This window comes from Callospermophilus lateralis, chromosome 16, assembly GCF_048772815.1.
Source record: "Callospermophilus lateralis isolate mCalLat2 chromosome 16, mCalLat2.hap1, whole genome shotgun sequence".
Classification (NCBI taxonomy): Eukaryota; Metazoa; Chordata; class Mammalia; order Rodentia; family Sciuridae; genus Callospermophilus; species Callospermophilus lateralis.
In genome coordinates this window covers 91,087,703-91,098,286 of record NC_135320.1, presented here as the reverse complement: position 1 = coordinate 91,098,286, position 10,584 = coordinate 91,087,703, and the positions used below count along the sequence as shown (strand labels likewise).

Sequence of the window (10,584 nt, the reverse complement as noted above, 5' to 3'; positions counted from 1 at the left end):
TCGGGGGCGCGGAGGTGGGGGCGGGGTCCGGGCGGGGGTCGGGGCGGGGGTCCGGGCGCGGCGGGCGCAGGAATGCGGGCGCGCCGCGGGCGGAGCCGCCCCGCCCAGGTGCTGCCCGGGCAGGCAGGAGGCAGGAGCGCGGGCGGGGCGGGGGCGGGCGCGTGAATCAGGCCGGGCGGGCGCGCTGGGGAGTGGCTGCCGGACCGACCGGACCGCGAGGCCGCTGGGCGGCGGTCGGCTCCTGCTGCCCCTGTGCCGAGACCCCGCGCACCTGGCCAGGTAGGACCCCCTCCCGGGCCGGAGCGGGCGGGCGCGGCGCGTCGAAGAGTTCGGGGCTCTGCGCGCCCTCACCTGGGCTGGCGCAGGGTGCGCGGCCGCGTGCGTGGGGCTGGCCGGGCCTGGCCTGCGGGGCCCGGCGGGGGACGAAGGGCCGGGACGCTGTAGGTTTCTGGGTGAGAAGACCCCTACGACGCCGGCCCAGGAGGAGCCCAGAGCGAAAGGGTCCGGGCCCCTGCTAGAGACTCTGCGTCTGACCCGCTTCTGCCTTCGCTTCTCTTCCTGGGAGCCCTCCTCCAAGGCTGCCATGGACTGGGGTAGTGTACTGGGCAGGTAGAGCGGGAGGCCTGTGCCCCTTGAGCCCATGTTCCTGGACTGGAGTGAGCCGATGGGGCACCTGGCCTGGACAGCCGCTAACTTGCTTCCTGGGGTACATGACACCCTTAGGTCCTGCTGTGCCCACTCCGCAAGCTATAACTCATCGACTTCCGGTCTGTGAGCCCATCCAGCCAAGGTCCACCTCCCGTCTTCCTGATCCTGCCCCTTCCCTTGCCTCAGTCTTTGACCACTGGTTATCTCACTTTGTGTAGGAGCCCAGATCCTTCCCATGGAATCTCCCTTCCTGCCCAGGTAGGAAGGATCGGGTCCTTGAAGTGGAGGTGAGGGCCTTTAAGGCTCTTCCAGGCTTCAGGTCAGAGGTCAGCCGCAGAGGATTCCTGCTGAGTCATTGGTCTGGGTGGGCTAGGCCCCTTCCTCCCTCGGGGCCCAGGTGGGTAGGTAAATGGGGAGAAGGAGAAGAAGGCTGATGGGGCTTCACTGAGGAATGGGGAGTGGCCATTTCCCAGTCCGCAGTCCAGAGGGATTCGTGCCCTTTAAAGAAACAGGGGTAAGGTGATTGGAGGTGGTAAGCATTGCTGTGAGGCCAGGCTCCTGGGGGTGGGGGTGGCCAGGCAGGATTGGGACGCCCCTTCAAACCAGTAGTGCCTGTGGGAAGGCTCCTCACCAGAGGTCACAAACTGGACAGTTGTCCTCCCCACTCCCGATGAATCTGTTCCCTTCCCCAGTGAAATCGGAAGGAACAGCAGTGGCCTTTCCAGCGTGTCTTCCCCACGCCTCCCCAATTAGCAGGCCGGTGCCTCTAGGCCTGTCCAGTCAGACACTGCCCACATACAGCCTGACCAGATAGTGGTAAATCGTTGATCCTGCCACAATGGTCAGATGCAGTGAGGCCTGTCCAGGCAGACAGGCCAACACTCAACTCACAGGTAGGCTGCCAGGCCTGCTGCTGTACCACAGGACTGTGCCCCACCCCGCACATCAAGCATGAAGGGAGACTGTGTGGTCAGGACAGTGCCCCAAGAAGGAAGAACAGTTTTTCCTGGGACAAGTGGGCCAGGTGGCATTCCCTGGCCGTTACATTCTGTCTTAGTTAGAATGTCACCCCCAGGAATGCCAGGTGGCACAGGTCCCAGGGTATACATAGCAGAGCCTGACCCCAACATTCTCAGGCAGGTATGGCTTCCAACCCAGTGTAGCCCAAGGCCAGTGCCCCATCCTGTCAGCACTCCTGGCCACACCTTGGGGTACACTCTTCCCCCTAGGCAGAGCCACTTCCCCATCTGGGACTGGCATCCAGTAACCTGTGTGCTAAGCAGAGCAGGAGTCTGCCCCATCCCCAGACAGGAGCATTGGGGACAGGGTGAGCGGTTCTGGGTGCTCTTGCAGGCCTAGAGGTCAGTCTCTAAGTATATTCAGTGGTCATGCTGGTCAGCATCCTAGAGGCCAGCCACCAAGTGGGGAGGTGTGAAGGGCATGAGACTGAGCCATGGAAAAGGCTGATACCATTCTTAGTGTCTTAGCAGGAGGAAGGCAGTGACCTAAGGACTTGGAAAGGTCCCAACTGCCATGGGGCTGGGCTAGGCAAGGACAGGACGGGAGGGTATGAAGTACAGGCCTATAGCAAAGGGCTCTGGTCCAGGGAAGTTTCATTCAAGATGAGACAGTGGCAACAGGTGGGGGTGCTGGCAAGCAGGAACAAGTCCTGGGGGTCAGAGCACTGGGAGGTCAGTGAAGGTGGTGGGAGTCCCAGTGAAACCCTAAGGATGGGAAGAGGTGTGGCCCTGGGCAGTGGGTGGGGCCTAGGGCTATGCCATCCCAGGATGAAGTCACAGCCTGGTATGTCCTGTCAACCCTCTTGGCTGTGCTGTGTGGTGGAGGTGATGGCTGGAGAGGCACAGCAGCTAGTCCAGGGTCTCCCAGGCAGCAGGCACAGCACTGCCTCGACCAGTGGGCACTGCGCTAGGGACCACAGCAATATGAAGGGGCTGCTGATAGTGAGTCCAGCGAGGGTTGTCTGTCTTTGAACCAGCCATCAAACTGTTAAAATCTGTCTTTATGGGAAAGGGCTCATGAGAGCAGGATCCCTACCAATAAGGGCAGAAGAAGGGGATCAGGGCTGGGATTCCTGTGACATGCCTGGCACTTCTGATGTCCTTCCAACTAGGGGGCATCCTAGGCCTGGGGAGACCTCCAGGTATGGGCTGAACTCCAGTCCCCTGAAGTCTCTGGAAACCCTGTGTGAGGGTAAAGGAGCGGGCCCCAATGCCCCTGCCCCTCATTAAGGTGTCTCCTCTCCAGGCCCCTGGCCCCAACATGGCTCGCCGCTCTCAGAGTTCCTCGCAGGGGGATAACCCACTGGCGCCTGGGTACCTGCCACCTCACTACAAAGAGTACTACCGCCTGGCGGTGGATGCGTTGGCAGAGGGTGGACCAGAAGCCTATAACCGCTTCCTGGCTACAGAGGGGGCACCCGACTTCCTGTGTCCTGAGGAGCTAGAGCATGTGAACCGCCACCTTCAGCCCCCACAGCATGCTGCCCGGGAGCCCCCTGAAGGCAGCCCTCCTGATGTGGACATGGATGGCTCCTCGGGCACATACTGGCCAGTGAACTCAGACCAGGCAGTTCCTGAGCTTGACCTGGGCTGGCCCTTGACCTTCGGCTTCCAGGGCACTGAAGTCACCACGCTAGTGCAGCCGCCGCCACCTGATAGCCCCAGCATCAAGGATGAGGCTCGAAGGATGATCCGCTCTGCCCAGCAGGTGCACCGTTGCAGGCTCTGTGGGCAGTGGGGGAGGGTGACCTGGGCTGGACCTGGAAGCATAAGGAGGAGGGAGAGGGGATGGAGAAACAACCAGCACCAGCACGGAGGTGAGCGAGGACTGGCCAGCCAGGCCTTCCAGGCTTCAAGCTGCAGCAGGGGCTTCCTGGCAGCATTCTTCCAGGTCACTGAGGGTTGGGCCAATACAGGGTCTGCACAGGATGGCTAGTGGTTGATGTCCAGACGCCCAGAGGCTCTGGGATGTTGGTTCTCTCCTAGCATGGATTTGTCCCAAGAATTTTCTAGACTTGCCTGATGGGCCTTGGCCAGCTCAAAGCTTCCTCCCCTCCCAAGCAGAGATGGCTTGTTAAACCAGGGTCAGCTGCTAAAGACCCCTGTTCTCCCATCCCAGGGCAGTGCCCCCTTCCTGAGAACAGACCTGGAGTCTGGGCCTCAGCCCTGATATCCAGTCTGGGGTTAGCGCAGAAGAGATTGCAGGGGCTCCCCTTGACCCAAGCAGGATGCAGGCCTTGTCCCTTCCTCTGCTCCCATGTGGGCCACTCACCCTGCTAGCAGCCCCATGACCCCTGTCAGGTCCCTTCCTCCTGACCACCTTCCCAGACATGGCTGCTAGGGAATGGGGTTCACATGGTCCATAGCTCTCCCTTCTCCTGGGTAGGTTGAAGAATGGGGTGGGGACAACAAATTCCACCCTCCCTCCTGACTTGGTGCTTGCAGGTGGTGGCCGTGGTGATGGACATGTTCACTGATGTGGACTTGCTCAGCGAGGTGCTGGAGGCTGCTGCACGCAGGGTCCCCGTCTATATCCTGCTGGATGAGATGAATGCACAGCACTTTCTGGACATGGCGGAAAAATGCCGAGTCAACCTGCACCACGTGGATGTGAGTGAGTGGACAGGTGGGGTGGACCAGGAAAGACCCTGGTGAAGACCTGACTCCTTTCCCTCCTCAGTTCCTGCGTGTGCGCACTGTGGCTGGCCCCACCTATTATTGCCGCACTGGGAAGTCTTTCAAGGGCCACGTGAAAGAGAAGTTCCTGCTTGTAGACTGTGCCGTGGTGATGAGCGGGAGCTACAGGTGTGCAGGGTGCCCAGCTGGGTGTCGGTCCCTCCCCCTCCCCCCTCTGGAGCCTCCCTGGGTGTCCCCGCCCCTCCTCACCAGGAGCACTCCTGTAGACCCTAATAGCCTGGCCTGGCCCAGGTCCTAACACACCCTGGGACTCTGTGTGTCCCACCCAGCACTGCAGGCCAGTGCTCCCTCACTCCGTTCCTTGACTCTGACCCGCACCCACCCACCCACAGCTTCATGTGGTCCTTCGAGAAGATCCACCGCAGCCTGGCACACGTGTTCCAGGGAGAGCTGGTCTCCAGCTTCGACGAAGAATTCCGCATCCTCTTCGCACAGTCTGAGCCCTTGGTGCCCTCAGCTGGGGCGCTGGCCCGCATGGACACTTATGCCCTGGCTCCATACTCCGGGGCTGGGCCCCTGGTGGGCATCCCTGGGGCGCCAACCCCTTTCTCCTTCCCTAAACGGGCACACCTGCTGTTCCCTCCGCCCCGCGAAGAAGGCCTGGGTTTCCCCTCCTTCCTGGACCCAGATCGCCACTTCCTTTCGGCCTTCCGCAGGGAGGAGCTGCCCCGGGTGCCCGGGGGCGCTCTGGAGCCACATGCAGGGATGCGGCCACTGTCGCGACGGCTGGACACGGAAGTAGGGCCCAGCGGGGAGTTCGGGGTCCCGCGGGGCTTCTTCCAGGCGCGGCACCTGGAGATGGACGCGTTCAAGCGGCACAGCTACGCGGCGGCCGACGGCGCAGGCGCGGTGGAGAACTTCGCGGCTGCGCGGCAGGTGTCCCGACAGACGTTCCTGAGTCACGGGGACGACTTCCGCTTCCAGACCAGCCACTTCCACCGCGACCAGCTCTACCAGCATCATTACCAGTGGGACCCACAGTTCGCACCCACCCGTCCGCAGGGCCTGTTCGAGAAGCTTCGCGCTGGCCGCCCGGGCTTGGCTGACCCGGACGACTTGGCGCTGGGCGCTGGGCCGCGCTTCCCCGAGCTGGGCCCCGAGGTGCACCAGCGCCTGGAGTACGTGCCCTCCAGCGCCTCGCGTGAGGTGCGCCACGGCTCGGACCCTGCCTTCAAGCCCGGTCCTGGTGGCCCGGAACCCGGCGGGGCCCAGCGCCCCAACCTGGGCCAGCGTTTCCCATGCCAGGCGGTGGCGAGGCAAGGCCCAGAGGCGGCTCCAGAGGCCGATCCCGAGCGCAGGCTCGGGCCAGAGGGGCGAGCGGGGCTGCGGCACTGGCGCCTGGCCTCTTACCTCAGCGGGTGCCACGAGGATGTGGGTGAGGAGGGCCTGCCCACACCCATGGACGCTGACGTCTACGAAGATGACGTGCTGGCTCCTGGGGGCCGGGCGGCCTTCCGTGTCCCTGCCACCCTGCCAGTCAAGGGCCTGTGGCCAGGCTCGGGAAGCGGTGGGGGCGAGGGCTCGGAGCGCGAGGGCTCGGAGGAGGCAGGCCTGGTCAAGCAGGACTCATTCCGCTCACGCCTAAACCCACTCATCCAGCGCAGCTCCAGGCTGCGCTCCTCGCTCATCTTCGCGCAGGCTGAAGGCTCTGGAGGCGCCACAACTGCCACCACTGAGAAGGTGCAGTTGCTGCACAAGGAACAAACGGTCAACGAGACGTTGGGTCCCAGTGGAGAGGCCATGCGCTCCACCGCCTCTGCTAAAGTGGCCGAGCTGCTGGAGAAATACAAGGGTCCAGCCCGTGACCCAAGCGGTGGGGGAGGTGCGGTCACTGTCTCCAGCCACAGCAAGGCTGTCATGTCCCAAGCTTGGCGGGAAGAGGTGACCGCACCAGGCGCAGCCGGGGGCGAGCACCGCAGCCTGGAGAGCTGCTTGCTTGACTTGCGTGATTCCTTTGCCCAGAGGCTACACCAGGAGGCGGAGCGGCAGCCGGGAGCCGCCTCCCTCACTGCTGCTCAACTTCTTGACACGCTGGGCCGCAGTGGCACTGACCGCCTGCCCTCCCGCTTCCTCTCTGCCCAGGGCCGCTCCACCTCCCCGCAGGGGCGGGACAGCCCCCCTCCAGAAGTGCCTGCTGCACACCAGGTGCCCCTTTCTGAGCCAAAAGGGAGCCCCACCTCAGCCTACCCAGAGCGGAAGGGGAGCCCCACGCCAGGGTTATCCAATCGGAGAGGCAGCCCAACTACAGGATTTATTGAACCCAAGGGGAGCCCCACCTCGACCTATCCAGAACGCAGAGGTAGCCCGGTGCCCCCTGTGCCTGAGCGCAGGAGCAGCCCGGTGCCCCCTGTGCCTGAGCGCAGGGGCAGTCTCACCCTTGCCTCATCCAGTGAGTCTCCTAAGGTTGGGCCCACAGAGGAGGTGGCTGGAGGCCCCATGGAAGTCCTACGCAAAGGCTCCCTCCGCCTCAGGCAGCTGCTGAGCCCCAAGAATGAGCGTCGCGGGGAGGATGAGGGCAGCTTCCCAGTGCCACAGGAGAATGGGCAGCCAGAGAGTCCCCGGCGACCATCTTTGGGCCGAGGTGATAGTACAGAGGCTACTGCAGGGGATGAGCGGGGCCCAAGGGCACGGCTATCCTCTGCCACGGCCAATGCCTTATACAGCAGCAACCTACGAGATGACACTAAGGCCATTCTGGAGCAGATCAGTGCCCATGGTCAGAAGCATCGTGGGGTTCCAGCCCCAGGCCCAGGCCCAGCCCACAGCAGCCCTGAGCTGGGCCGCTCACCAGCTCCTGGAGGCCTGGCCCCAGACATGTCCGACAAGGACAAATGTTCAGCCATCTTCCGGTCAGACAGTCTGGGTGCGCAAGGCCGGCTGAGCCGCACCCTACCTGCCAGCGCAGAGGACCGCGACCGCCTGCTGCGCCGCATGGAAAGCATGCGCAAGGAGAAGCGCGTCTACAGCCGCTTTGAGGTCTTCTGTAAAAAGGAAGAGGCTGGTGGTTCTGGGGCAGGGGATGGCCTGGCGGAGGAGGATGCCAGGGACAGCAAGGTGGGCAAGTTCGTGCCCAAGATCCTGGGTACACTCAAGGGCAAGAAGTGAGTGTCCTGGTCCACCAGCCCAGGTCAAGGTGCTTCACTGCCACCCTGCATCCGCTGGGCAGGGAGCTCCGTGTCCCTGTGTTTGAGTGGCAGCCACCATCCCTCATTCCAGAGCAGCCAAGGGCCAGACCGGACCCACCAGAGCTCAGCTTCAGTGGGTTTCCCTGGCAGCTGCCCTGCCCTGGCCCTGGCCTGTCCTCCCCAGGGTTTCAGTCCGTGGCCTGGTGCCTTTTCTCACCAACCCTTGCTCCTCAGCACCCTTCTCTCCTGCTTCTTCCATTTCCCTGGGCTCAGATCCCCTCTGGACCTTCACTCACCTCAGGGACCCTTCTCTCTGTGCCTCTGTCCTGCTTGCAGGGACCCAACACTTGTGCCTCAGTCTCCCCATCTCTAGGGGTCTTTTGTCTCCTCAGGGATTCCGTTTTCAGGGCTCTCTTCTCAGACCTGTGGTTCTGATGCCAGCCTCTCCACCCTGCCTCCTCACCCCTGTCCTTCAGTGGCTCCCTCTCCTCCTGGTGCCCGTCCTCTTGTGGGGAAGGAAGGACTGTGGCGGACAGTTTGTAAAGGAAGAGTGTGGTTGGACCCAAAGGAAGCTTTTCTTGGGAGGCACAGGGCAGGCCTCTGAGAAGGAGGGATGAAGGGGACCCCAGAGGGGCTGCCCTGCTGCCCAAACTGCAGCTGCCTCAGCCAAGTCTGCCCCTCACACAGTAAAGTCCTGGGTGGCCAGGAGGCGAGTCCTGGGCTCTGCAGCATAATAAAATGGAGACTGGACTGACCCTGAAGCCAAGTCTGATTAAGTGGCTCCCAGACAAGTGCCACACCCCAGAAGGGTGGGATGTGGCACACTTGTCCCATGGGGTGGGGCCTGAGCTCTGGCCACCTTCCCCAGGGCAGAGGTCCTGGGAATCCCTGCGAGTGGGGTGACCCTTGCCCTGCAGGTGCCCATAAGACCCTAGCTCCACCTTGCCCTTGATCCTTTCCTGTTTCATCACCAACATGCAAAATCTGTCCAAGACACTCCTGGTTTACCATTCTTATGTCTTTTTCCATCTCCGTTAATTTTTGGGGGGAGGAGGGGGTACCAGGGATTGAACCCAGGGGCACTTTAGCACTGAGCTACATCCAGCCATTTTAAATTTTATTTTGAGACAGGGTCTTGCTAAGTTGCTGAGGCTGGCTTTGAGCTCGGATCCTCCTTCCTCAGCCCCCTGAGCCACTGGGATTACAGGTGTGGGCCACCGAGCCCAGCTCCACTAAATCATTTTAATTGGTTGGGAATGACATGTTTTGTCACCAAATGCTTAGAAAGGCCCTGCTAGTGGGGGCTTACGTTGTGAAAGGGTTTCTGTGTTCTGTTGTTTCTTTTCAGATAGATTTGTTTTAATTTAAAATAAGTCCCAATAGGGAAAGGGTATGAGAAACAGGACAGTAAGCGAAGGGGACGGTTCTGCCTTAGGCAGCTGGAGGACGGAGACCACTCGCTGCTTGGGTCCCAGAGCCACTGCTCAGGAAGGATGACCGCAGGGACTTCAGGTCAGGAGGAGGAGGCCTCCTGGGAGCCAGGAGAGCTCAAGCCTTTCATGGCCTTTGCTTGCTGGCCAGCTTCTGCTGGTGGCCAGGTCTCCTCCTGGGCCACTGTTCAGAGTGGACAGGCTCTCCCCTGAAGGAGAGGAACCGCTGCACCCTCTATATCTTGACAAATTAGACACTGGAACTTGCTGTTGCACATTCTGACATTAACAAAAACAACGCCCCCCCAAACACACTGCAACCACTAGCCTTAGGGCCTTCCCCTGTGGCCCTGCCCCTCCTTCCCTGCCAGCAGCACTCAAGACCACACCTCTGGGTCTGCAGAGCCTCTCCACGTCTTCCATCGGCCCTCCCCACCTCACCTGAGTCCTCTCTAGGCGCTCTGGGAGCACTCACCTGGGGTTCCCTGGTCACCAGCCCCAGGGGCCTCCCCCCAGCCCTACCTTGCAGCTCCTGTCCTGAGCTATTCCTGCCCTGCTGCCCAGCTCCCTGCCCACAGGACTGCCACAGCCTGCTCTTCTCCCTTTGGGGCTATGCCCGAGGCTCTGGAAACACCCCTGCCCCCAGCAGCCCACTCAAGCCACCAGCCACTTGGCTCCATGATGGGCCTCCTGTCTGCCTAGGTACAAACCACCCTGTGACTGCAACTCTGAGCCACAAAGAGAAAGTGGTGTCCCTTTCCCGCCCTAAAACCTTGCTGGTGACTGCAGCAAGGTGCAGGTGGTTTGTACCTAGGCAGGTTTCTCTGCTTTCCCAACCTTGCAGCCCAGGCCAATGGCCCCTGCCCCTGCCCAAGCCTGGTCCTTCCTGCCCATTTTCCTTCACAGAGCCAGTCACTTCAGATGTGAGCTCTGCCAGCAACACATGGGGAAGTGGCCTTCCTGTGTTCTGCCAGCCAGCCCAGGGTCAGGTGGACGTGCAGCACCCAGGACACCCACTGGCCCCTTCAGTCTCTTCAGCCCTCACACTGCTGGCCTGGACTCATACCAGGCTCTTTGGCAGTGACTAGAGGAAGTAGCCTTGAGCCCGACAAGACATATCCACCTCCTACCAAGACCTGGACACACACCAGGGGCCACCGTGGGTGGTGCACAGGCTGCAGTCACCAGCAAGGTTTTAGGGCGGGAAAGGGACACCACTTTCCCTTGTGTGGCTCAGAGTTGCAGTCACAGGGGGTTTGTACCTAGGCAGACAATGAGTTCACAAATCCCTGAGCCACGGGGCCATCCTGGGGGCAGCCTGGCCTTGTAGCAGGGTCTGGGCTCTGACGGTGCTCAGAGAGAAAGGCAAGCGGCAGGCACCAGGGCATCTAAGGCCATGGGCCAGAAGCTGGTTCCAGGTCACCCTCCCGGCCAGTCGGGTGGCCCTGGTCTAGAGTGAAGCCCTGGGTGGGGTGCTCTTGGACGGGAGCTGCAGGGTGACAGAGTACAGGAGGGGCAGTCCTGGACGTGCGGTGGAGGTTTCAAGATAGGGAGAGTCCGTCCTCGGAAGAAGGTGGGCTCCAAGAAAGGGCTGGGGCATGTCAGCTGGGGGTGTGGCCCAGGAAGGAACCCCACACCAGAGTGGGCTGACACAGCGGGCTTTAT

At 61.8% G+C, this 10,584-nt stretch overlaps 1 protein-coding gene across 1 annotated transcript; it reads left to right on the top strand.

The window, feature by feature from the left end:
• The first annotated feature begins 202 nt into the window (after positions 1-202).
• On the top strand, positions 203-8,250 carry Fam83h (family with sequence similarity 83 member H). The gene is made up of 5 exons (XM_076835894.2): positions 203-279; positions 2,914-3,375; positions 4,113-4,277; positions 4,348-4,472; positions 4,697-8,250. Exons 2-5 carry the CDS (start codon positions 2,929-2,931, stop codon positions 7,467-7,469), a joined length of 3,510 nt encoding a protein of 1,169 aa, XP_076692009.2. The 5' UTR covers positions 203-279; positions 2,914-2,928; the 3' UTR covers positions 7,470-8,250.
• Positions 8,251-10,584: the final 2,334 nt, after the last annotated feature.

Bases quoted from the DNA above. Each gene is read 5' to 3' on its own strand.
- Fam83h (XM_076835894.2), top strand. From the start codon at position 2,929: ATGGCTCGCCGCTCTCAGAGTTCCTCGCAGGGGGATAACCCACTGGCG. The intron at 4,278-4,347 runs GTGAGTGAGTGG...TTCCCTCCTCAG, and splicing joins TCAACCTGCACCACGTGGAT to TTCCTGCGTGTGCGCACTGT. The intron at 4,473-4,696 runs GTGTGCAGGGTG...ACCCACCCACAG, and splicing joins GTGATGAGCGGGAGCTACAG to CTTCATGTGGTCCTTCGAGA.